Source organism: Alosa sapidissima, chromosome 4 (genome assembly GCF_018492685.1).
Source record: "Alosa sapidissima isolate fAloSap1 chromosome 4, fAloSap1.pri, whole genome shotgun sequence".
NCBI classification, from domain to species: Eukaryota; Metazoa; Chordata; class Actinopteri; order Clupeiformes; family Clupeidae; genus Alosa; species Alosa sapidissima.
Window position 1 is genome coordinate 7,285,001 of NC_055960.1, and position 25,638 is coordinate 7,310,638.

At 44.5% G+C, this 25,638-nt stretch overlaps 1 protein-coding gene across 2 annotated transcripts in view; it reads right to left on the reverse strand.

Annotated features, from left to right (window-relative positions):
• The window catches only part of col2a1b (collagen, type II, alpha 1b), a 49,235-nt gene extending 28,975 nt beyond the window's left edge, over positions 1-20,260 (reverse strand). The window contains exons 1-17 of one of the 2 annotated variants that reach the window (XM_042089206.1): positions 19,921-20,260; positions 16,205-16,414; positions 14,814-14,830; positions 14,372-14,404; positions 13,142-13,174; positions 12,955-13,008; positions 10,170-10,271; positions 9,356-9,433; positions 6,678-6,722; positions 5,560-5,613; positions 4,194-4,247; positions 2,909-2,962; positions 2,628-2,681; positions 2,394-2,447; positions 2,055-2,099; positions 1,560-1,613; positions 646-690 (exon numbers count right to left, since the gene is read on the reverse strand). In XM_042089206.1, the coding sequence (XP_041945140.1) occupies positions 646-690; positions 1,560-1,613; positions 2,055-2,099; positions 2,394-2,447; positions 2,628-2,681; positions 2,909-2,962; positions 4,194-4,247; positions 5,560-5,613; positions 6,678-6,722; positions 9,356-9,433; positions 10,170-10,271; positions 12,955-13,008; positions 13,142-13,174; positions 14,372-14,404; positions 14,814-14,830; positions 16,205-16,414; positions 19,921-20,014 (1,080 nt within the window). In that variant the 5' untranslated portion in view covers positions 20,015-20,260. The remainder of the gene's footprint in view (positions 1-645; positions 691-1,559; positions 1,614-2,054; positions 2,100-2,393; positions 2,448-2,627; positions 2,682-2,908; positions 2,963-4,193; positions 4,248-5,559; positions 5,614-6,677; positions 6,723-9,355; positions 9,434-10,169; positions 10,272-12,954; positions 13,009-13,141; positions 13,175-14,371; positions 14,405-14,813; positions 14,831-16,204; positions 16,415-19,920) is intronic. The other variant, XM_042089207.1, reaches the window with a different exon arrangement.
• Between the last annotated feature and the right edge of the window lie 5,378 nt (positions 20,261-25,638).

The window sequence follows — 25,638 nt, forward strand, 5'->3', positions numbered from 1 at the left end:
AACCAGCCTCATTCACTATCAACCTACAGTAGATAAGAGATCAGTTAACCAGCCTCATTCACTATCTACCTACAGTAGATAAGAGATCAGTTAACCAGCCTCATTCACTATCAACCTACAGTAGATAAGAGATCAGTTAACCAGCCTCATTCACTATCTACCTACAGTAGATAAGAGATCAGTTAACCAGCCTCATTCACTATCAACCTACAGTAGATAAGAGATCAGTTAACCAGCCTCATTCACTATCTACCTACAGTAGATAAGAGATCAGTTAACCAGCCTCATTCACTATCTACCTACAGTAGATAAGAGATCAGTTAACCAGCCTCATTCACTATCTACCTACAGTAGATAAGAGATCAGTTAACCAGCCTCATTCACTATCAACCTACAGTAGATAAGAGATCAGTTAACCAGCCTCATTCACTATCTATCTAGATAAGAGATCAGTTAACCAGCCTCATTCACTATCTACCTAGATAAGAGATCAGTTAACCAGCCTCATTCACTATCTACCTACAGTAGATAAGAGATCAGTTGACCAGCCTCATTCACTATCTACCTAGGTAAGAGAACAGTTAGGTAAAACTCTCAAAATCCTCATGAAATAATGTTCAATAAAACAAATCTGTTGCTACTTACAGGAGGACCAGCAGGGCCGGGCAAACCGTCATTTCCGCGAGCGCCCTGTTGGGGAAAAACAAAGCATGGACGGTCAGCCAACCACCCACACAGCCTCAAATACAATCAGTTCTAAGGTACCCCGCTCACACATCTATTTGAAACATTAACAAGCATGTAATAACTTTTACAGTTGTTCCTGATTGCTGACACTACTATCAGTTCCATATAGCTCTGTCTCAGTTCTAAAAATATGTGCACTTTTCTCTATATAATTGTATTATAATTGTAAATGCTGTTCACTCATTTTTCAATGTGTAAACTGTATGCTCTAGCTTAGTCTAGTAATAATAAGTTACATTTACATACAGCCTTTCACAAAGCCGAGGTCGCTTTCCAAAAAAAGGTGATGTGACTGACAAAGAAACTGTGTGTGCTTTGAAAAAAAAAATGTGTGTTTTGAGAAAATGTAACTTTGTCTAAAAAATGTGTCTAGGCATTAGCAATTATGAAAACACACTACTAATGACAACTACGACACACTATGATACAAAAATGAAAACAGACTAATGACAACTACGACACACTATGATACAAAAATGAGCCAGCTCTGGTTGGAGGGGAATGAGCAGTCCAACAGATGCTGTGATCAGTTGGGGTCAGTTTTTAAAGTGGTTACATAACCTCACTCATGGCCAGGAAAGCAACATCGGCCAAGAGAGAGAGATCATGCAGGTCAGCAGCTGAATGAGTGTGTGTGTGTGTGTGTGTGTGTGTGTGTGTGTGTGTGTGTGTGTGTGTGTGCGTGTGAATAAGTGAATTTGTGTGTGTGTGTGTGTGTGAGAGAGAGAGAGAGAGAGAGAGAGAGAGAGAGAGAGAGAGGGAGTAAATGGATGCTCCTGGGGTGATTGCGGAGCCAGAGGAGTGGTACTTACAGCATTGCCAGAGGGTCCGGGGCGGCCTCTCTCACCGGGAAGACCACGAGGACCCTGGAGGAAGAGGAGGAGAGAGAGGAAGAGGAAGAGAGGGAGAGGAAGATGCAGAGGAAGAGGAGAAGAGGGTTAGGGATGCTGATAGCCGGATAGCCTTACACTGTCTACCTGTCTACAAAAAGAATCATGTGAAACATGTCATTTATCAGCAGTGAAGAATTCATGTTCAATTAATACATTTTCTATGTCTTTTATTTTTCTAGGTTTAGCCTTTGCATGATTTATCTGTATTGGGAATTCTGAAGATGACTGAAAAGATAAGAACTCATAGATTTGACCTGAGTCTGTACCACATAGTGGTGAGGGTTCAGTTTATTGAGGTTTTCATGATGGTCAGTGGCGTTCCTGTATGTGTGTTTGTGTTTCCTGCTGGCCCTGAGGCTAGTGTTGAGTAGCGCGGGGTTTGGAGTGTTCGGTGATGGGGGTTTGGTCACTCACCATGGGTCCAGGGGCGCCGTTCTCACCGGGAGCACCAGACTCTCCCTATCAGAAGAGGAAAGAGGCATGTAAGACATCATATGTGAGAAACATCGTATGTGAGCAATGAGCAATGAGCAATGAGCTAAAACATTTTGTGCTACAGAGTCTGGCGACCAAAGAGGTCTGACAGGAAGAGACAGTAACAAGTAGTGTCTGTGCCATATTATCAGAGGGAGATAACAACAGCAGTCCTCTATGAGAGTAGACCAGGTAGAAGATCTACTTAAAGACCAGGAAAGTGTGTGTATCTGTGTGTGTGTGTATGTGAGTGTGTGTGTGTGGGGGGGGGGGTCATACCTTGGATCCAGCGGCTCCAGTTTCTCCCTTAGTACCATCAAGACCTGGGTAACCCTGGAGATAGTAAACACAACACCTCTGGTAAATATCTACTCAAATTTATTTGTCATGCATGAATATGTGTATATAAGCCAAATATGTCAACAAAATTTAGGCTAAGTGATAATTCTATAAAAATCAAAGCAAAGCAAAAAAGAAACCCAAACAAATAAATAGCTTTATGTGTCCACTTACTCTGTGTCCTTTGATTCCAGGCAATCCAGGAGTTCCTGGGAATCCACGAGCTCCCTGAGATGGAGAGGCAGAGGAACAGAGAGAACGTGAGCGAGATACAAAACAGGAATGACATCAGTAGGATTGAGTCCTTCAGAATATGCACTGACTAAGCAATAACAGAAGCACTGTTTGTCCAGAGGTTGTCCAGATAATGATTATCCGAACTCTGGACTCAAATCTAAATTCGAGTTAGATTAGAGGGTGTCTGTACCAAATCATGTGTCAACACTGGATCTTACCTGAGGGCCAGTAGGTCCACGCTCACCAGATTTACCAGGTTTACCAGCCTCACCCTATCAGAGGATAAAAAGAGAGAAAAATAAACATTCTAAAATGTTCAAATATAAAATATGATGAAGTGAACTGAAGTAGTTTGTCTGAAGTATTTGTCTAAATAATTCTATGTGAATCTCCATTTCTAATAATGTATGAATCATCATCCATCTGTCTCAAGTTTAAATCGGTAGAATAAAGCGGCACGGGTCCATAGCACCCCCTAGTGGGCATAAATGCTAGCAACTGCAGATGCACGTCTCTGCCATCTGGTGGCCAGACACTTCAACTACAGTTCTGAGAAAATTCCCTGGTAGTAACTAAATAACATTTCTAGGGTGAAGAGCAGCAATGCATTGTCACAACAAGAGTCACAATGATCCCACTCACTATGATTTTTATCAGATATTGAACTGCCAATAATAACGCCAATCAAACCGCAACCTCAGAGATGCCCCTGCATGAGTAAGCCATCATTAGTGGTCATATGCTCAGTGCCCTCATGATGATGGACACAAGGCATGGTGGATTCCAGAGACAATAAGGGGGGGGGGGGATCTTTATGAGGGTAGTCCCAGGCCTCTGATGAGGACTACAGCAGGGGAGGATGACTGTGGCTGGGGTAATGTGGGGTTATTCATAGCATCGTGAGCAAGTATGAATGGCTCTTGGACAAGAAATAAAGAGGATTCCAATAATGCACTAACCAGTCTTGACCGCTAGGCTGACCATTATGTGAAATGTCGACTAGTAATTACTACTTTGGTTGACAGGAAGCGTTTGGCTTGTGCTGCTGTGCTGCTTTAAGTGTTTTTATACACAACCAAAAGGCAAAACAGAGTTTATCTGTGAATACTGTTTTAGGATTTTTTTTTTTAAGCAAAGGTGGTGGCAGCAGTTAATGTCCATCAATTGATTACTGATTGATTATTGATTATAAATGCACACACACTGTCTGCACACACTGTCTGCACACACTGTCTGCACACGCCTGTGATACTCAACACATTCCCACAGCAGGTGAGTGGGGCATTCTAAGGACACACACACATGCTTTGGAACCACTTCTGTGATTTGAACCAAAACAGACAGCCATACAGCCCCACACACTACGGCATCTGAGATCTTTGTAGTTACAGAATCAAGGCACTTAAACACACTTGACCAGACTATCAGGAGATGTTTCTCAGGGTCATTTTCTCTGCACGGGGCGTTTTTTTCTACAGGGAGGACCTGTGCTGTGCTACTTACATCATCTCCGGGTTTGCCAGAGGGTCCAGGTGGACCACGGGGTCCCATCGGGCCCTGCAGAGAGAGAGAGAGGGAGAGAGAGAGAGGGAGAGAGAGAGAGGGAGGGAGGGAGGAAGAGAGAGAGAGAGAAAGAGAGAGACAGACATAGAGGGTGGGGAGAAGGAGAGAAAAGAGAGAGAGGGGGAGAGAGGGGGGTAGAGATATAGAGAGAGAGGGGGAAAGAGAAGCAGAGGCGGTGAGTTCAGATGCTGCCTTCCATGCCAGGAGAGGACAGTGTTGTGGAGGGGGGGGGCTACAGGCACAGCCTGTTCTCTTTACGAGCCCCTCAGGGCATCTCACTTTTACACACACGGCCGAGGAGACGGCGCGGAGCCAAGGCCACGGCCTCTTATGGAGGGTTTCACACATACATACTCTTCCTCTGCTTGCAACCAAAACACTCACAGAAACGACTATTCTATAAGTTACTAATATACTATAGATAAAGACAGTATAATATTTGATTAAGGAATGACATTTCTAAATCAGTTATCAAGTCAATAGATCAGTTATCAAGTCTGCTCACTCCTGTCTAGTGGCTGGTATCCCTACATTAATATTAGTCTTACACAGAAAACAACCCAACTGATGCAATACAACAAATCCAGCTCATTAGGTGGAAGAATCCAAAATCACTGTGATCTGCTGGTAGATTAAGCTTTTCGGGAAGAAAAAAGCCTTTCATATCCTGAGAAAGTGCTGCCCAGCTGTTTCCTGGCTGCCTCTGTGCACAGCTTGTTTATTTGGGGCAGAGGAGAGGGCAGAGGAGAGGGCAGAGGAGAGGGGAGAGGAGAGGGGAGGGAGGGGAGGAGAAGGGGAATCGGCAGGGAAGAATGGAGGTGGAGAGAGAGAGTGTATGTGTGTGTGTGTGTTCGTGTGTATGTGTGTGTGTGTGTTCGTGTGTATGTGTGTGTGTGTGTTCGTGTGTATGTGTGTGTGTGTGTTCGTGTGTATGTGTGTGTATGGGGGGGTGTTAGTTGTGTGGTGAGAGAGGACTAGAGCGCTGACAGTGTGGCAGGTTTGATGCTAATTGCAGGTAATGAGGTATCAAACGAGGATTTGGAGGCACTGAGGTAACCTGGGGTTACCCGCTGGGCGCTCGGGGCCACCTGATCCATCCCCTGGCGTCAGCCTGCCAGTCGCGCCTCCACAGGAGAAGATTAGCACACTGGTGGGGTCTACAAAGGGCCTGTGGCACAGGGGCGTGGGATCAGGGTGTTGGTGTTGGGGTGGGGTGGGAGCAGGGTGTTGGTGATGGGGTGGGGTAGGGTGGGGGAGGGTGGGTGGGGTTTGGGTGGCAAGGTAGAGGAAACTGTGGGATACTTACAGATGAACCGGGCTCTCCAGCCTCTCCAGGGTTGCCTTGGAAACCTTGTGGTCCCTGAGAAGAAAGAGAGAGAGAGAGAGAGAGAGAGAGAGAGAGAGAGAGAGAGGGAGGGGGTGTGTGAATTAGCAGGCAGGTGTCTAGAGAGAGGACAGGTCTGACAATAACACATGGGGGGGGGGGGGGATCATGCTGCTATGACCGAGTGCTGCGGTCAGGTCAGCCCAATGGTGCCTGTCAGGATGTATGAGGATCGGGACTGACCATGAGGGGCACACAAATACATATTTCTCTCCTACCGTGACACACCTTGACACAATAATACAAATCGACAAACTGTTTTGTCTATGTACAGAGTGCAGTAAAGTTTCTGTGATATTCAAGGGATTTTTGAATTCCGTGTGCTAAAAAAAATAACCTTTGAGAGACTGCATAGTGTCTGCTGATGTGTGATGATTAAATTTGTTGCACCGTTCAGTGTCATAACTAGAAGGTGATCACTGGCTCCTACATCCTGCCCTCTTTGGCTCCACGTCATGTTCAGACACGCAATTTGGCAATACCTGCTACTTAGAGACAGCCCCGAGAGCTTACAGAGATGAGTGCTCTGTGTGTGTGTGGTGTGTGTGTGTGTGTGTGTGTGTGTGTGTGTGTGTGTGTGTGTGTGTGTGTGTGTGTGTGTGTTTGAGCCCTATGAAAGGTAAATTGTCAGGTGTTGCATGTCTGCAGTGGGGGGAAAAAGCCCTGTAGCCAGCAGCTGGAAGATAAAAGTATTCGGTGGCCCTTCTACCTCCGGAAATCAGCCCCAATATAAGGAGACATAAAGCTCTGCATGCATGTGCATGTGTGTGTGTCTGTGTGTGTGTGGGTGTGTTCTTGTCTAAACAATGCTCTTTTTGTTGCTTACGCATACATCTTTATCCAAGGGGAACAAATATATGGCTTTTGGCTGTCAACAGAGACTAGAGACTAGAGACTGTTCATCACACTTTGATGAACAACTATTCTTTAATGTAGACTCAACGCACAAACGACTGTGTATTCCTCTGCGATTTGCATGGACAGTAACACCAGAAGGTTTATTTTTCCAGTTCTTTTTACGCTTTTATGGCCATACTTACAGGAGATCCACTGGGTCCGGGTGGTCCTCTGGGTCCCATTGGGCCCTGAGAAAAAGAGAGAAAGATAAAAGTTGAGAAATCTGACAGTGATGCATTTACTGTACCAAACTGCAAAACCGCAGACTGTTGACTTCACCTGCATAGCGCAGTGCAGTCATTGCAAATGCTTTCAGCTCTCTGGCTGTTTAGTGACTATTTCTTCATGTCCAAAAGGAGGAGAGGAGGAGGGAGAGGGGGGAGCTGAGAGAGGAGGAGAGAGAAGGAGAGGAGAGAGCTGAAAGGAGGAGAGGTGAGGGGAGGTGAGGAGGGGGAAGAGAGAGCTGAGGAGAGAGAAGGAGAGGAGAGAGGAAGAGAGAGAAGGAGAGGAGAGGAGAGAAGAGGGGGAGAGGAGAGGAGAGGAGAGAGAATGAGAGGAGAGGAGAGAGAAGGAGAGGAGAGGTAAGTGAGCTCTCTCCCTGCTCACTCTCTCTCTCCAGCGAGTGGGCTGCCCAACGCTGCCCTGCGGCGGCTGCAACCAGCAGCCTGCCCGTCAGTCAGAGCCATAAATCGTTAGGAATTCCACAGCAGCACTCAGGCACTCACTCCAGCTAGCTTTTTCACTAATACACACACACACACACACACACTCACACACACACACACACACACACACACACACACACACACACACACACACACACACACACACACACACACTCACACACACACACACACACACACACACACACACACACACACACACACACACACACACACACACACACACACAGACTTTGGCTGCTTGCCATTCTTTCTCTCTCTCTCTCTCTCTCTCTTTCTCTTTCACTTAACCTCATGGTCTCCTTTTCCTCTTTACCTCACCCTTTGTATCTCTTCATCTCTCTCTCTCTCTCTCTCTCTCTCTCTCTGTCTTTCCCCCCATCCTTTTCTCCTTCTCTGGGATAGAGGTCAATTTCCTGGGCCGTGGAGATTGAAGTGGAGGAAGCGTGACCCTTCTGTGACTCCAGCCCCTTCATAAGTGCGCACCCTGCGACGCACCCTGCGACGCGTCGGGTGCACGAGATGCCACGGACCATCGTCAAAACAGACATTTACTGGAGTTCTTGAGGGAGCAGCAGCGCACCATGGGAACTCACTCCGCCAGTGTCCACTCAGTCCACCTAAGCGGAATACACGGCCTGCTGTAGTGCACGCTGTCTGCAATGAGTGTTCTGTGGCAGCCTTCGTTTAATCACCTCCAAGCATGAGTCTTTGACAGGGATAACATGACATGTAATCCAGTGAAGGTAATCCTTTGTCTGGCTCCGTGTATCTCATCACTCAGCCAAGGGATATCTCGCATTCAGGAGAGGCGATGGGGCAGATTTCACTACGCCCACACCACCTCACCCCAAAAAAAAAAAAAATCATTAAGTTGCCCTTGGCTCGCTCAACTGAGACCAAGCCAAGAAAAAAGAAAATGAAGAAAAAGATTAAGGGGAAAAAAAATTGCATTCATTCATCCAGCAGTTTCCCCTGGAGGTAAAAACAGTCCTTCTCTTGCCCTGGAATCTTTTAGGACTTCCCACTTGTTGGTTGCTGGAGGGTGGGGTGTATGCGGCTCTCAATATGGCGGTGGAGTCTGTGTCAATATTTCTCTCGTCTCGCTGCGTACACTGAGGCTCCTTCAGAACATCACACTCGCCGCTCTGTGTATTCGATTGCCGCGGCAGGAATTCCATGTGGCGTCCAAAGAAAACGTCCGGGTGGCGACCGTGGCATGGCGTTCCAGGGGGAAGGCATGATGGGGGGGTTAGAGAGGGTGGTTGGGGTTGGTGGTGGTAATGAAAGTCAGCTTTTTATGCCAGCATTAGGCTGGCCTCTCAATAGGTCTCTGTGTGTACCAGTTGTGTGTGGGGGTGGGGGTGGGGGGGGGGGGGGGGTGGTGGTGTGATGGCTCTAGTGGTTTTTGGGGGAGGGCGGTAGTGCTTAGGATACTGTGGGCATAGGGCCTGATGATGGGGATATATACCTGGGCTCCAGGAACCTGGGCTTGTGTGAAAGGACACATTATGAGGGAGACGTGAGGGGGGGCATATCACTACTGCTGCTGTCGTTTCATTTATTTATTTCGTCCACATGGCCGGTCCGTCTGTGGAAAGGCTAAATGGGTGGTTCCTTGGCATGGGAATGAAATCAGGGAGGCATCTCTCCGGGTCTCGACGCCGCAGCCTCCAGAGAAAAAAAGAAATCACATGGAACCACACGGCTCCTCTGCAATAGGCCTGGATCTTTCCCCGTCTCAAAACGCACTTAATAGAGTTGAGGCTGTGGTGAAAAGAACTAAAATAACCTCCTATGCTCACATTACTCTTGAGTGAGGCGGCATGGTATGCCAGCTCGAGGGCAGTTTAAGACCCTGATGAAAGCTGACACCATTCATCAGTTCATTTCGCCACACTGTCCATGGCATAAGTATGAATTGTGTGACACGTGATAATGTTAATCTCATCCAGACACTAGGGGGTGCTAGATTTCCTAGGCGGATTATTTATACTTTTTAATGGGAAAAAGAAAGGAAGAAGGAAGCTTCTTCCTGTATGAAAACTGTATGACCCCTTCCATCGTTTTGATACAAACTTGTCATCCTCCTTTCTCCTGCATCATGAATTGATGATGAAGCAGGTCTTTTTTCTTACCATTGGTCCTTGCATCACTCCCATCTGGGCACCACCAGACTTCTCATCAAAACCACCAGCCATCTGAGCAGCAAAGTTCTGCAAAAAAGGAACAACATTATGATTAGCTTTCCTTCAAAGAGCCGTTAGCATACCTGCCAGCTACTGCTCCCTCCAGTGGACAAAGGCACTCCATACTGTGGCGGTCTGGTATGATAGATTAAATGCAAATCAAGCACTGTGCGGTCCTTACTTCAACAGGTAAATGTCAACAGATGTATTTTTATTGTCAACTTTCTCATAATTAACATTCTGTCTGTCAGCAAAGCCTTATAAGATCAGATTGCACTCTTCTGGCTAAAAATACTACTTTCGAGCTGAGTTTGTGAGCTCAGGGATCACGGGAAGAGTTTTCATTTTCCTGCTCAACAAAGGATCCTCTTGTGTTTCCACGAGCCCCCTCCCCAGTGCCCCGTCTATCTTTCTCCCCCCTGCCGTTCCAAGCGCTCTACTCTTTTCTCTGTTCCCATCAGGACAAAATACCACCAACTGTAACCCCAATCACTCCAGTCCTACTCTCCCCTCATCTTTCCACCTCAGTTCAACAAACACAACCCTTGCAAATGGCTCTTTCACAGTGGCTTGATCTCTTACGCTAGTTTTACCAGAAGGAGTCTGACTTTTGTAAGATCTCCACAAAGTGCTAATGTACTGGGCTTTTGGTACTTGTTTGGACCTGAAGAGCAAAGGGATTGGCATCCCCCACTTAGAGGACCCAAGGAAGCATGCAGGAATTTCTCTCTCTTTTTTTCTCAGCGGATTTCTGGGTACTTACTCCGCCAAGTCCAGGGGGTCCATTTGGTCCTGGGGGTCCAGGGGGTCCGGGGTTGCCAGGAATGCCAGGTTCGCCATCTCTGCCACGGGGGCCAGGAGATCCCTGAAACACAGACGGGGGAGAGAAGATGAAACAAAGGGAAGGAATGATTCTCAGCGGCAGCAGCAGCACAAGAGCTAGGAAATCATTTCTGCTTGCAGCTGAGCACATTTTCAGTTTGACTGAAGACATCCTCATAATTGGCATAATTTTAAAAAGTTCTGTTCAAAAGGTGTGCTAAAAAGGTGTGCTAAGATCCAATACCTTTCTGGCTACTCCTTAAAGTCAATGTACTAACTGACAATAAAATATATGAATCTAAACAAAAATGTCCTTAAATTGTAGGGTGATTAACAACATATTTTAAATTACTTCTTGAGTGGTTTGTTCTTTTCAAATTTCTAAACTTGCTAATTCCTCTGCTGGTGAAATTATAAAACTAGGTACTGAAAATTGGAACAGAAAAAAACAACACAAAATAAAAAGAGAGTATTATTGCTAATATTCTAATCATTATTATAGTGTGGGATGTCAAAATGTTGCAAATGAAGGAAAAAAGGTAAAATATCACATTGACATCTAATCAGAATCCTTTACTCTATACTCTTTGGCCATCGGGACATCTTGGGTATGATGCAACAGATTTGTACACCTGGATCTGAGGATTGTCTGCCATTCCTCTCTCTGCTCTGCTTTTTTAAATCAGCTCTGTCAGTTTGGACGTGAACTGTCAGGGACGGCCATTTGCAGTTCTCTCCAGAGATGTTTGATTGGGTTCAAGTCAAAGCTCTGCCTCTAGGCTACAAATATTCAAAGCAACTCTTTCATTGTCTTTGCTCTGAGCTTACGGTCACTCTTCTGTAATATTAGAAGGCAAACCTTCAACCCAACTGAGGTCCTGCGTACTCTGGACCAGGTTTTCCTACAGGATATCTCTGTGCTTAGCTCTGTTCAGCTTTAATAGTTTCCCACAATCTGGAAGTCTTTTAGGTGTTTTGTTTGTAAACTCCAAGTGGCTTTCCTCTGTTGAGATGTATCTGCCCGTGGAGTGGAGTGAAGTGGCTCAGCCAGATTTGCAATCAGGTTCTTGGTCTCATCTCTTACCAAGACCCTTTTCTTGGATTGCTCAGTTTGGCTGGACAATCAGCTCACATTCAGCTCTAGGAAGTGTCTTAGTTGTTCCAAACTTCTTCCATTTAAAAGTTTGTGAAGGTTACTGTGCTGCTGGGAGCCTTTAAAGCAGTGGAGGTTTTTATAACCTTCCCCCGATCTGTGCCTCAACACAATCTCTCAGCTCTGCAGGCCATTCCTTTGACCTAGTGCTTTTTGCTATGAAAAGCATTCTCAACCTTGAGACCTTATATAGACAGGTTTGTGCCTTTCCATGTCTAGTGAATTGGATTTACCACAGGTCTCAAACACCTCACAAAGGTCAACTGGAAAGCCAGCACCTGAGCTTAATGTCCAGTATCAGCACGCCAAAGCCTCTGAGCTTAATGTCCAGTATCAGCACGCCAAAGCCTCTGAGCTTAATGTCCAGTATCAGCACGCCAAAGCCTCTGAGTACGTGCAGCATGCCAGTGTGATATTTCCTTTTTTTCAGAAAAGTCTAAAATCTAATTTTTGCTCTGTCACTATGTGGTATTGAGTATAGATTGACAAGAAATCAAAAAATTAAATGCATTTTGCATTAGGCCACAACATAACAAAATATGAATAAAGTGAAGGCGTCTAAATACTTACAAACAGCCACATGCTTCATGCATTAATGTATACATGTATTCATGAAACACACACTTTCATGTATTTTCATGCATTTGTGATCTGATAGCTTCTGGAGGCCTGTTTATAAACAATATCAAGTAGCTTTCTCATCAAATCCGTAGACTATGTTGGCACTCTGCAGTACTACACATCGCCAAGGGAGACAAAGATTCCAGAATTCCCCTAAAGCATTTAACACAGCATGTAATTCCTTACAGGGTGAAAAAGCATGACATTTATGATGACTAGGCTGATCAAATATTTATTTGTTGTTCACACTTTACAAATGCTACTGTAGAAGACCCTGTCAACTTTCTCAACAACTCCCTCCACAAAGAAAACCTCAAGATGATTACAATTAAAGAACACTATCAACAAACCAATATCTACTGGCAAGAAAGTGTCGTGTCGCTTTCCATTTTTTATTTTTTTTGTCTTCTTAACTGTGGCCTCCTTCGTTTCATCAGGAGTGTAGACATTATGCAACATTTCAGCCAACAGCCATTTTGACATGCATTCAAATGCTATAAAATGAACACAGTGATCAAAGCATCCTAGTGCAGCTACACTGATTTCACACACTGATTGAATGTGGTCTTCATTGGCAGCCAAAAGACTTTGTGTGTGTGTGTGTGTGTGTGTGAGCCTGTGTGTGAGTGTGTGGGTGTGTGCGTATGTGTGCGTTATTGCCGCTCACACATCTGCTGCACAAACCTGTGCTTATGGCAGACCACACAGCCTAATGGAAACAGCACGTGGGGAGAACACTCTTTCCCCAACCCCCTCCCTCTCCCTACACACACACACACACACACACACACACACAAAGAGTGAGAATCCCTTGAAGCCACGTAGAGCAGCCTGACTGGGTGGACACAGAGCCCAACGCAGTGGCACTCTGTCCCAGCCAGACAGAGACGGAGAGAGCATAGGTGTTACATGGAGAAACTAAACTAATCAAAACATTTCAGACAGCGCTCACCTTCTCTCCCTTCTCCCCCCTGTCTCCGCGCGGGCCCTGCTCTCCTGAGGGTCCCTGTGAAGTGAGACAGAGGCTGCTTAGCACGCACACCAAACCACACAGGTCATTTCAAAACAAACTTGGCATTTCGGAGACAAATAAATTCTCCAGAGGCTTCCAGAATTAGAAATAAATGTCTTCAACCTACCATGGGTCCTGCAGGTCCTCTTGGTCCTACCACCTGAAAGCAGAGAAGAAGAAGAAGAAGAAGAAGAAGAAGAAGAAGAAGAAGAAGAAGAAAAGACTTTATTATTCAACTTAAATATCAGGGTTGAGGTTTTCAGTGGTGTCAACACAGCTGATGACCTAAGCATCAATCTTCACAGGCCGAGTGTTTAGAATGAGACCTTTATTCTGCCCTGTGCTCTTAGATGTTCATTTAATAACTTCCGAGGTTAATTGCTGTGTTGACGAACACCCAGCCATAAACAATGCAGTGCTATTTACTGGGTGAGCAAATGATTGCTATCCACTAAGGGATCTAAACTCTTTCCATGTGCTTGGCAGAACAGCACAGTCAGGCCAGTTCTTCTTTCTTTCTTTTTTTCTTTCTTTCTTGCTTTCTTTCTCTCTCACTTTAATTCTATCTCTCTTTTATTCAGTCTCTCTCTCTCTATTTTACCTCTCTGTCTCTAACTCTCTCTTTTACATCTCTCTCTCTCTCTCTTTCATTTATTCAGTCTCTTTCTCTCTGTCTCTCTCTCTCACTTTTACTCAATCACTCTCTCTTTCTCTCTCTATTTTATTCAGTCCCTCTCTGTATCTCGTTCTCTCTTACAGTCTCTCTCTTTAAGTCAAATCTCTCTCTCTTTAACTCAGTCTCTCTCTGTCTCTCTCTCTCACTCAATCTCTCTCTCTCTCTTTAACTCAGTCTCTCTCTCTCTCTCTCTCTCACTCAATCTCTCTCTCTCTCTCTTCTACTCAGTCTCTCTCTGTCTCTCTGGTGCTGAGAGTGTGGGCTTTGTTTGGCTTGGCCAGCCGCCTGCCCTGTGTGGCCTACCCAGCCTAATGGAGCAGCTAAGGCTCTGCTGCTCTCAATTCCCATCTAATCACATAAGGACACACACACACACACACACACACACACACACACACACACACCCGACACACAATCACTCTGTCACACTCACAGAAACACTTGTCCAGACACACATGGGCACACACACACACACACACACACACACACACACACACACACACACACACACACACACACACACACACCAAATTGCAACACTGCATTACATAAAATCTGCTACCATAAGCACAAAAGAATAGCTGAGTCATTTATCCAGATATCCCCTAATAGATCTGATCTAATCACCACGGACCCATTAAAGCAGCAGAGCGATTTCTGGGTTAGATTATGTGAACTTACATCTGTGATATCTCCGGGTTCACCTTTCTGTCCCTGTTGAGAAATATGGAGATGCATTAGCAACTCAAGCAAAGCCACCACATGTACAAATTACAAGCCTACTTACTGCTCCATTTTTAAGAATTATAGTTTTAAGATGACACAAACTACAAAGAGATCATCCATATATAATGATAACAATAACACAATAAAACAGATTAATCAAACTATATGGATGCAGTAAATCCATAGCACATGTAGTCTAATGTCAGTAGACTGTCAGTTTGTCCTTTAATTATGTCAGCTCTATACTGCCAGCCATTCCAAACTATCACTTAGCGTAATCCATGAAAATAAGATACTGGCTCATTTATTTGTGTTACTAGGCCAAGCTGACATCTAATTCTATCTTGGAGCACAATAACATCCACAAAAAGGTGTCCTCTTTCTCAGTGATGCTCACCTTGGCACCTGGTACACCTGTTATGTCCGGCAGGGTCATCAAGAAGAGGAAGAAGAACAAAACATGTATTAGTACAGTGCACAATTAGATGGAAGCATCAACATCACCGTCTCAACACCTTGTCTGAGACTGACAGTGGCCTAACTCAGAAGCCTCTCTCAGAGGCCTATAGACACTGGAGGGACAATGTAAAAGAACGCGGCCTGCAACTATGAGGAACCCGTCACCGATAGCCCATTGAACCTGAAAGTGTTTGAGCACCATCTCCGTGGGAAACAGCAGAAAGTCAAAGGCAAAAGCAAAGCAGAAGTAAAAAGTGGCTGCTATTCAATTTAATTTTAAGGGGTCAGTTGATCTGTATGTATAGGGTCATGAGTTACAAATCATGTATATGGCTTGTGTATAAAGATGGCATGTATATGTATCCTGTTAGCAAGATCAACATATGATAACATGACATAAGCATACATTTTATAGATGAAAAGCAATATTAGAACACAGTTTTATAGCTATGGATAATATTAAAGTATTTAGTTGCCTGACTTGTATTTAATGAAATTAAATATGAACTCTGAACTCTAATGAAATTAAATATGAACTCTGAAATATGCTGAGTTGTGGGCAAAGCAAATTCACCTGAAACTCAATTATAAGAAACATGAACAGCATAAAGCAGTTATAAAAGCAGTCATACAGAATTTGCACTTCTACTTTCAAAAATGCTGCTTTGACGGGGTGACAGTGGCCTGTTACCAGGAATGTAAAAATCTCACCAAACTACGAAATTAACAAATTTCAAGGCCTCCTTATGATTTGTAAATTTTCACGGCCATTCCATCTAAATTTTCTAGTACAAAAAGATATGCCTATGAGTAGATCAAAATGGGAGAGGTCATCAAAAATTTGTCAAATTATCACACAAATACTTCTCCCCTTTGAGTCCTGCTGCCTTTTTAAGGGGTGTAGGGCTGGGCTCCTACTGCTGCTGAAATGCACACAGTGTCTGGTAAAGTAAGGTATTTCCATAATGATTCCCACATGTGTTCCTGATACTGGGAATAGAATAATATCCAAACAAGATGGGGCCCAAGGTGGACCAGCCTTGGAAAAATCATGTCAAAGCAGCATTTCTGCGAACCTCGTAAGCATGAAGTGCCATTCTTTGCATTTTCTCTTTAAGATTGCCAATCATCTGTTCTTTTTTAGAGTGAGGAACAAAAAAAAACAAAACAACCTCCAATTTCAAAGGTGACACAAAGAAGTGTACATCCATTAACCATTACAAGGTTGTTTTAACATTTTTTTTCACCCATACTCCCCAAGAAGGAACAAGATGAATTTATTCAGGTAGGTCATTTATTTATGTGTTAATGAAATAAATAAATTACGACCACTGGGGGGAGCGGGCTGCTCGGGGCAGATGGGGCAACACTCTCCGAATGGGATCTCGGCATTGGGGCAGTCTTTGGGCTCCTCGCAGATAATGTCGTCGCACAGGACTGTCCCCGTGTCGCATACGCAGATGCGGCAAGGCTCCGGCTTCCACACGTCCTTGTCGTTATAGCGACTGCCGTCCTGAAGGCAGCTGCCAGGGTCTTCCTCTGTGTGTGTGTGCGTGCGTGGGTGTACATGTCACATTAGGACACAGAGGGTTCAGGACAAGGGATGTATGTGTGTGGGGGGAGAGACACAATGTACAACAGTCATTCACTGCACATATAGATTCAATCATTGTATTCTATGCATAGTAAATATGTATAGATGCAATGATCACAAATCATTGATATCATGACTCAAAATGTAACCTTATCAAATGTACTTGAATGTAAATTTGAAATATTGTTGTAATTAATGGTCCAAAAAGAACAACCAAAATAGTACTGTTGATACAGAACTTGAACTGAACTGGTAACCTGTGTTGTTCTTAACGTTATGTTGAAATCTGAATATTTGAAACTAAGTCTCCAAAACTCAAATATGGTTTAAACTATGAAGAAAACAAGGATCTTGATTATAATATGCTCTTTCTTCTCTCACTGAAGTATGGCAGAGGAATGATAATTGCTAAATTGCAGGCCAGCTTGTTCCTGTCCCTGCAATTTGAACCTTCCACCACATGGTGGCAGCACCACAACAGTTCAGACAACTCCTGCTGCAAAGTGAATACCAGAATGACAATACTGTATCCACTTCTATGTCTCCTTACTACCAGGCTTGCTCAGGAAGTCCTCTTGTACCTATTGTCGTCATCATGTCTGAAGCACTTAGCTACATGAGCTGAACCCATTGTACAATGAATGTGCAAAGCATTACATTCCCTTGGATGAGTGTGCACCTGGTTGCACCACCAAAAGGTAAGCAAGTTCAGAGTGACCTTTGGTGGCTGTCAGGCATTTTAATGTGAATGAACTCCAAGCCAACTAAAGAATAGAATACCCAACATCGGAGGGCAATGGAATTATGGTATATACCTATAAGTGTCCCTTCTTAAAGCTATGAGCACATGAGGCCTACCAAATAATTGACACCTCTATGGTCTACGGGGAAACAGCAAACATTCTATTTTTTAATGTGTACAAGAGCACATTAAGATACTGAAAAACACAGGCGGCTTAAAGGGCATCTGACAGAACTTATGTTCTGTCTATTTATGCCGCTAGTTGACTTTAAGGGGACCTCAATCTGTCCTGAATGAGTAGGGGCTGGGGGGTGCTGATTTTCATGAAAGCCCACATCCTCTGTGTGGCACCCTCACCTGCCACATGGAAACATTCCGGCCTTTGGCTGCAGGAGTTCCAGAAGCACGAGAGGTGGCGTGGGCCACGGGGCATTGAGGAGAGGAGGGGAGCATCAACAGAGTACGTACAGTAGTTTTGTTTACCTTAGAGGCCGGCCCAGGTCCAGGTAACCTAACGGACCCCCGTGGCCATGAATGGGGCCTTTCTTAAAAAGGGACAGAGCGGGCAATTCACGAGCGCTCACCTGATCCAAACAGGAGTACTTTTAACTCTCATCTGGAACTCATTGCCTACGTCCGACGGTATTCCAAACATGCACTAGAATGGAGAATGGACGGCCTTCATCAACATGCCTCCAAGGGCCTATATACTCAACATTAGTCTCATAGACTAAATTATAATGTCAAGCCTAAAATAATGGTTTGATTATCTTGCCTATGACTTTGGCTTTGAAATTAGACAGTTCACAGGTATAGCTGACTGTATTCTATCCTTGCCTGCTTAGTAATTATTCTCTGCATGCTCTCTCTTAGTTCACTGGCATACTTTTTATTCAGAGCGCAGGGAAATGGAGGAAAGCTCCAAATTGAACACAGGTGTTGGAGTGCTCTGCTTGAAGAGAGGCTTCTCCAAGATCCCTGTCCTGCTGGACGACAGCAGTCAAGCTATAGAAGATATTTTTCTGTGCCAGGGGAAAAGAGGGGTTCACATGGCACGTTTGACCACTTCCACCCCCTCCGAGACGTCAAGCTGCCCTTTGAGCCTGCTACGCTGGGGTCACAAGGAGAGTTGGTGCCCTCCTGCCTCTTTGGGGCTTCTTAGCACGTCCCTGAAATATTTTCCCCAGTAGCTCTCAGGAAAAGGCAACGTGCCTTCCGTCCAGGGGCCTCTGTGCTGCGAGAGAGAGGGTAACCTGAGCCTGCAATTGCGCGTCTCTCTTTATTTTCTCTCTCAAAAAGTCTGCAAATTTTTCACTCTATGTTGAGAAAACCACCACCCAAACCCTTTCTCTGTGCGCTTAATTTGGAGCCTAGCTGCGTCTCAACCCTTATGTAAAAAAGAATGTGCCTTAGCTGAATCAGAATAATACCCCCTCCCCTTCTGTTTTCATAATACTTTTTCCAGTAGTCTCCAAGCCAGACAATCTTTCTCTCTCTCTTTGCCTTGACTGTCACAGCCTGTGAGTGATCTAGAAAACAGATGGAAACACTAAAATCATATGGAACGCTCAGTCCAGCCAAATACACCATTGTCTATTCCCTTCTCCCTATACCACTGATCACGAATCAATAAACTTAATCGATTAATTAACCAATAAAAAATGCAATAACAAATTGCTATTAATTAACATGCTCTCATGTACAATAAATGGGCTTCATCAGGATCCAGACTGGGTTAAAAAGCATATGTGCGTTTTTCAGGGTTATTCCTTTGCCTGTGCATCTTAGTTATAATAGTCCACCTTTGCGCTTTAGCAAGCCTGGATTCGCCCCGATGCCCTCTGACAGCTGTGGAATGTGAACTCTTTTCACAGAAGGCCCTAGAGCCTGACCAACCCTTGCTTTAAAAGTCTACTTTTACCAAATCTATCTGACTTTCAAAGAAAACTAAAAAAGGAGTGAGCGAGTCTCTTTTGGAATTTCTCCGACGCGCCCGCAGGTGTCCTGCGCAACTTTGGTATTAGCGGCTGGAGAGACAGTTAAATCCAAGATTGCATGGTCTTTCACGACCTCAACTATTTCAGCTCACACTTCACACTTGCCTCTACATTTCAGTGGGCATTTGGAAAACAAAACGGCATCTCTTTTGTGCACAAAAAAAGTTATTACCTGATCGCTAAACACTATCACCATCTATGTGATTTCGGTAGGCATTCAAAAGCTATCAAATGACATAACAGTAAAACGTATGTGAAATACTTCACTGTAACACAAACCGTTTAATACCGAAATAATCAAGACAGAATCCTGAAATCTACTCCGCGAGTCTTAGCAACAAGCCAATCAGATCGATCCTTGCTGTCTCAGAATAGTTCCAAAAAGCAATAGCCTAAAGAAATTAATTTTGAACCGAAAAAGAATAGCTCAAATAATGAAGCTACATGTCAGCACAAGGAATAAAATGTCAAATCAGGTAGTCAGGGCTCTTCACAGATAATTACTACTAGGAAATAATTGGCCATAATAAACTGAGAGATAGAAAAAACACTCTCACATCTCAATGTATCATATGTCAGAACACCTTAGAAAGAATGGAACACTTCGAGTTTGAGAAATCTCCACAAGGACCTGTCTCTGCGTTGACTTTTTCCCCATTGAGAAATGTTTAACCCAATTGAAACCTGTGAGAAAAGTTAGATTGGAACTTACGGTCATCCTCCTCCTGACATCTGACAACGGCTAATAGCGCGACTTGTGTTGCTACAAGTAGCAATAAAGTCCTGGAATCCATAAAGCTGAACATGTCTAAATATTAGACATGCAGGGCTTTTGGGGGAGAAAAAAAACGGGCGAAGGGAGCAGACGCGGCTCGCTGTTTTAGTGTGTGTGTTCCCAGTGACTGAAGCGAACCATACAGTCAACCTTCCAGAAACGACGGGGAATCCAACGCCGGGCCCCTGCAGAAACTCCGTACCGACCGCTTCAGGCCAGGTACTGCAGTTTTATGTCTCCACTGCTTTCAATGGAACTTCGTATATTCCCAAATATCAGTCCGGCCCCTGCCCCCTGTCAAGCTGAAATCCGAATCCTGCTTCCCTCCCATTCTGTCTTAGAAGTCCCACTCTCCCGAAACCCCTCCTTCTACGCGCTACTGAAAAGGGGTATCCAAAAAGTTTCACTTTTTTCCTTTTCACGAACGCATTCAACCCTCCCCCTCTCACGACCGCTTGTGCGCCCGCTAAGCATAGGCCTACCGGTGTTTTTGCGACCATAACATTGCCGCATTAAATCACTTTTTATCGTCACTGTCTTACACATGCCAGATTGACGCTTGTGATGTCTTTATTTGCCATTGTGGCATGCCGGTCATTTTTACCTTGGATACGCACTGTATCATTGTAAATTACCCACGGGTGCCTTGCACGTAGTTCAGTGACAAACAGGGTTATGTGTAGTAAGTTGGGAGTTGGAAAACTGCAATTAGAAGCTACCTGTTAATGCAGAATGCTTGAGAGTCATTTTGTGTGAATGGGTTCCCATGGTATCCGTTTTGGATAGGGTATGATTGATAGATTTTAAGGCAGGTACATGTAGAAAAGTTGATAAGAATAATTTTAAACTTTAGAAACAAATTAACTGTTATTCTCTTTTGCTATGTAACTACAAGTGTTGGTTTGAGAGCAAATAGGCATTGGGATTGGGTATTTACTCACTTTAGTGTGGACAATACATAACTGATCACATGTAAGACCATTTGCTAAACCTGGATGTTGACATAATGTAGGCCTATGTGTTATACCTTTTATCTCTAATTTAAGGCCATGTCCAACATTATTATCCAATAATATAATTATTTCCATAATCAAATTAGTTTAATTTGACAAATGGTGTACAAGTAGACATTGATTTGCCATTACTTAATCAATAATTTCAGTTTCAGGATTGTCAATATTCAAGATGAATATTTTCTGTTTTTAAATTCCACTTCCACAACTAAACCCTTCCTGACATGACATGATGGGCTCCTGAAGTTTTCTGATTGGCTGATCATATGAGGAAAATATGGGAGGGCCATGCACACAGGGTGGAGCCAGGTAGCCTCACCTGGTTTGCCAGTAAGGCTGTCATTCTTTTGGAAGAGATAAGCTGACCAAGAGTGCCTCTATAAAACCTGGATTGTGGTGGGGTTAGGTCGGAATGGGAATGTGACGTTGTGGAAGTGGGAACTCCAGAATCTATAGAGGGTTTTGAGCAGCCCTCAATCAAATTCACATAACCAATGGACTATTGTGAATGAAGACACTGATGAAAATCGGCATCACTGTTTGATGGAGTAAAGACACATTGCCACCATTTGGATGCTATATCTCACCTGTTCCACTACGGGATAACTACTGGGATGCCATTGCCAAGAAACATCCTCATCAGATTTTTGATCAGTTGAAATGGCTGTCAGTGACAGAGATGCTTGGATGTCCTGTTTTAAAGCCTCAACCCTTAAACCCTGTTTTAAAGCCCTAGTTTTATCTCAATAGACTGGGTTGTACAACACCATCACCCAGCTCATTAGGTTAAATTAAAGTTATACATTTTTTTTACTTTTCCACAAAAAAACAAAACAAGAATTCTTATGAAATTTAGGGACCACCCCAAACAATTCTCTGTATCAAACAACGGTGCTGAGCAGCTCAGATAAATGTTCCTCTAAAGCTCTCTCTCACACACCTGTCCTGGGGAAAAAGTCAACCTGTTCCTTTCCAGATGGAGGCTGCAAGCCTAGAACTGATGTCATATGTTTCCCGATGCACCTCAGGATTTTGCGCAAGTGCTTCCAACATCTCATCTCAGGAGCACCAGGTTTCTATCTGCTGGACCTGCAGCAGTCCCAGCTACAGTCAAACATTCTCCCGCCCGGGCTGCGTCTCTGGAAGGGGGCTGGGCGAGAGGTGTGCTGCTGGGATTTCAGTTGATAGCGAAATCTTCATCCAAATTTGATTTATTTTTTTGGCTGCACCACAGTGTCGTCATCACACATCAAAATATGTGGATGGAGGATGGTCAGATGGCTTGCATGACATGATATAGTGACCCGGAAGTTGGCCGAGGGCACACCGTGTGTTCGTCTTGTTTTGCTTGATGGGTCAAAAATTCCTGCTGACATTCCTCAAGTTAATACGAACAGTTTTCTCTCCTATGAAGAAAAAAGAAAACACCTTTGGCAATTCCCCACCCCCTGTTCTCCCTCTCCCTCTTCTTTGGCTGTCGGTGTGATCGACTAGGCTTAGGCCCCACCCAGTCCGCACTCATCTGTTTTAGTCAGAATTATGGAAAGGCCTGTGCAGGCAGCAAGGAAGTCCGCAAGCAACAGTGCACCTAATGGGGAAGACACCATCGAGATGAATGCCAGTGTCACTGTCAAACACACACTAATATTGTTTTGTGAACAATTGTTTTTTATTTTGAAATAACAAAGAAGAAATCAAGTAGAGGTCAAAAGATAAACACACACTAATATTAATGAAATAGGCGAGATGAACCTCATTTGCATTATGGAAAGCGGAATACTTCTCTGATGTCTGATATCCTGAAATCTGATATTTAGCCATCACTTCATTTTGGCTACATATAAACCATCATATAATAATGATGGATTATTGATTAATCATAAACACATATGACTGAATAAGCAGAGAACAAGTCATTAATCTGGTGAACACTAATGTTCTTTGTGTCATTGTATAGCTTCCGATTGCTTTACTGTCCTGGGGTGGGGTGAGGTGACACACACACACACACACACACACACACACACACACACACACACACAGCCTGACCTGTGGCTGTTATCCCAGAGCTCTGGTGGGCTGCCCTGTGTGTGAGAGGCCGTGGGGTCAGTCACTCTTCACCCCGAGCTCTGAGTGATTAGCTCAGCAGAGGTAATTGAAAAGAAACATTTCACAGAAGAAGTTGTCTTTTACAGAAGTCCTTCAAGTCATAAAAGGACTCAAAGTCAAATCTATGCCAAAGGTTCAACATGGTAAATTATACAGTAGGTCCAACTACAGTACTCTCTTTCTCTTCACTCTGTTTTAAATCTCATAGATGGTGAAACAACTGTGAATGCTTGTCTTCCAAGTTGTTCGTAGAAATTGTTATAAATTGTTTATGCATTTCACTCTGTAATTTAGTTGTCTCTCTGGAGTGTACAGTAAGGAAAGAAACATATTTAGCAGTTTACAGGGAGAAAAAAAACACATATGGTAACATGCAATAAAACAATCAAACAAAAACAAAACAATCCCATAGTGGCTGAGTTGACAGAACAAAAAAGTATTTATCTTTTGCCTGCATGGTCATCTTATGAGAAGGGAATAACCAACCAGAGAAAGAAACAATTTACTGCTCTGCTGTAGGTACAAGACTCCACAACCAGCGCATGTTAGACACGAGGCCTCCTCCACATAATAACATATCTTCACAGACCAGACCGGCCTCTTGGATGGAGAAAGCTCCTTGGCGCGGCTCTGGGGAGGAATCGTCCTAAATGGTCTCTGACGCAGCAGACAATTGCCCCCTTCCCTCCCCCCGTGACCACACCTCTCCCTCTCCCAACTGGGCACAAGCACGCCGCTGCGCGTAATCACCCGCGCCGGCCTCTGGAAATAGAAAATACAGCCCATAGTTAACTGAGCGAGGCTAATTCTGCAGGGCCGTGGTCACTGTGGTAACCCCCCCCCGCCCTGTGTGTCAGATGCGGCTCCAGCTCTATTCTACTGCCCCCACCTCCTCACCTACCTCCAGCATAAATCATTTGCCCCAATTGCCCCTCTGTGTACAGACTGACACACACTCGGATATGGGGACTCTCTCACTTTACACAGTGTTCTCTAAATATAGACACAGAGGAGTTCTCCCGTACGGTGCATTCTCCTCATGAGGCTCCTCACCCCCTTGACCTCTGAACTCCGGCCTTTCACCTAACCCCACACGTATACACGCTTTATTGGCAACAGAAACAGCTGTTGCCTCTTGTTTAGCTGTGTAAAGGCATATCTTTGGTGGCTCCTCTGTACAGGCATACCCAACTTGCATTACATTCAATGATTGGAGTCGAAAACTTCTGTGATTCAGGAGATACACAGTCCGAATGGAATTCAGCAGAGTAGTGCTTTGAAATGGATGGAGACTAAAGCTATGTAAATTGAGGCTGCTTGCCCTTTGAACAAGTTTGGAATGTTTTTGCGCTCGTGTTTTTAAGTGTCTGAAGCAGTCAAATGCACAGCTATCTTTAGCAAAGTGCAACAACATAAGATCAAGTCTTTCTTTTGTGACATTGAGGCTTATTATTAAAAAGTCTCTAGCCCAGGGTCCAGAAATACAAACCTTCAATTTGCAGTCACTCTGGTCCTGGACATCTTTGAATCTAGAGGCTTGTCATTTAGCTTTGGGGCTGCTGTGCTATCCAATTTCAAACATTTTCCCAAAACTAACTAACTGAACTCTGGTGAGACGTAAAAAAGCAACGCACGCCGGTGAGTATGCACATTTGTGTCTGTGTTGGCGTGTGTTAAAGAGAGAGAACGGGTGAGAGTGAGAGAGGAAGAGAGAGGAAGTGGGAGATGGTCGGCTGGACAGACAGACAGACAGACAGACAGACAGACAGACAGACAGACAGACAGTGTCCATGTTTGTGTATGCACTGTTTGACTGTGCGCGGGGATCACATCCCTTTGAAGAATCCTCTTTGAAGCCCACTTTCTTGGGACTGACACCCTTCTGAGACCCGCGGAGACTCCAGCGTGTTCGTTCATATTTCCCATCCTCCCCACTCCCCCCTTTAACATCAATGAAACGCAGAGATAATGTGTAAATATCTGCAGGGCCCACTGCAGAGCGCTGGACAATCCTCCCTTTGTGCGGCGGCCGCGCGTGAGACCGGGCTGCGCGGTAGGACATGAGGGGCTTAGCTTCCTCTCGCCGGATCTTGCCGAGCGCGCTCCGAATCGAGCAGACCAGACAGCCCCGCCCCTCTCCAGCAGGGCCGCAGGTGAAAGGTGACCGAGGCCCTGCTGGTATGGAACATCAAGCAAAGCCAAACAGACTCTTGGGGAAAGTGAGAAATGAGTGCTGTGCGAGTACACACCACCTCGTGACAACTTTGTCGGTCTTACTGAATGCAGGGGCTGGCTTCAGTGCTACTGTGCGAATGGCTAGATTTAAGATTGAAATTTAATGTCAAATTGTTGAACGATACAGATATTTTCCACTAACTATTGGAGATTCTTTTGGAGGAAGGAGCCATATTGGACAGGACAACGCTCTCTGTAGAGGTGGAACACTAAAAGCACAAAATGCCTTCCAAGCGCAGCTTAGTGGAAAAGCTATGGATCAAGAGATGTGGGGGCACAGAGTTAAAATTTGCGTCTG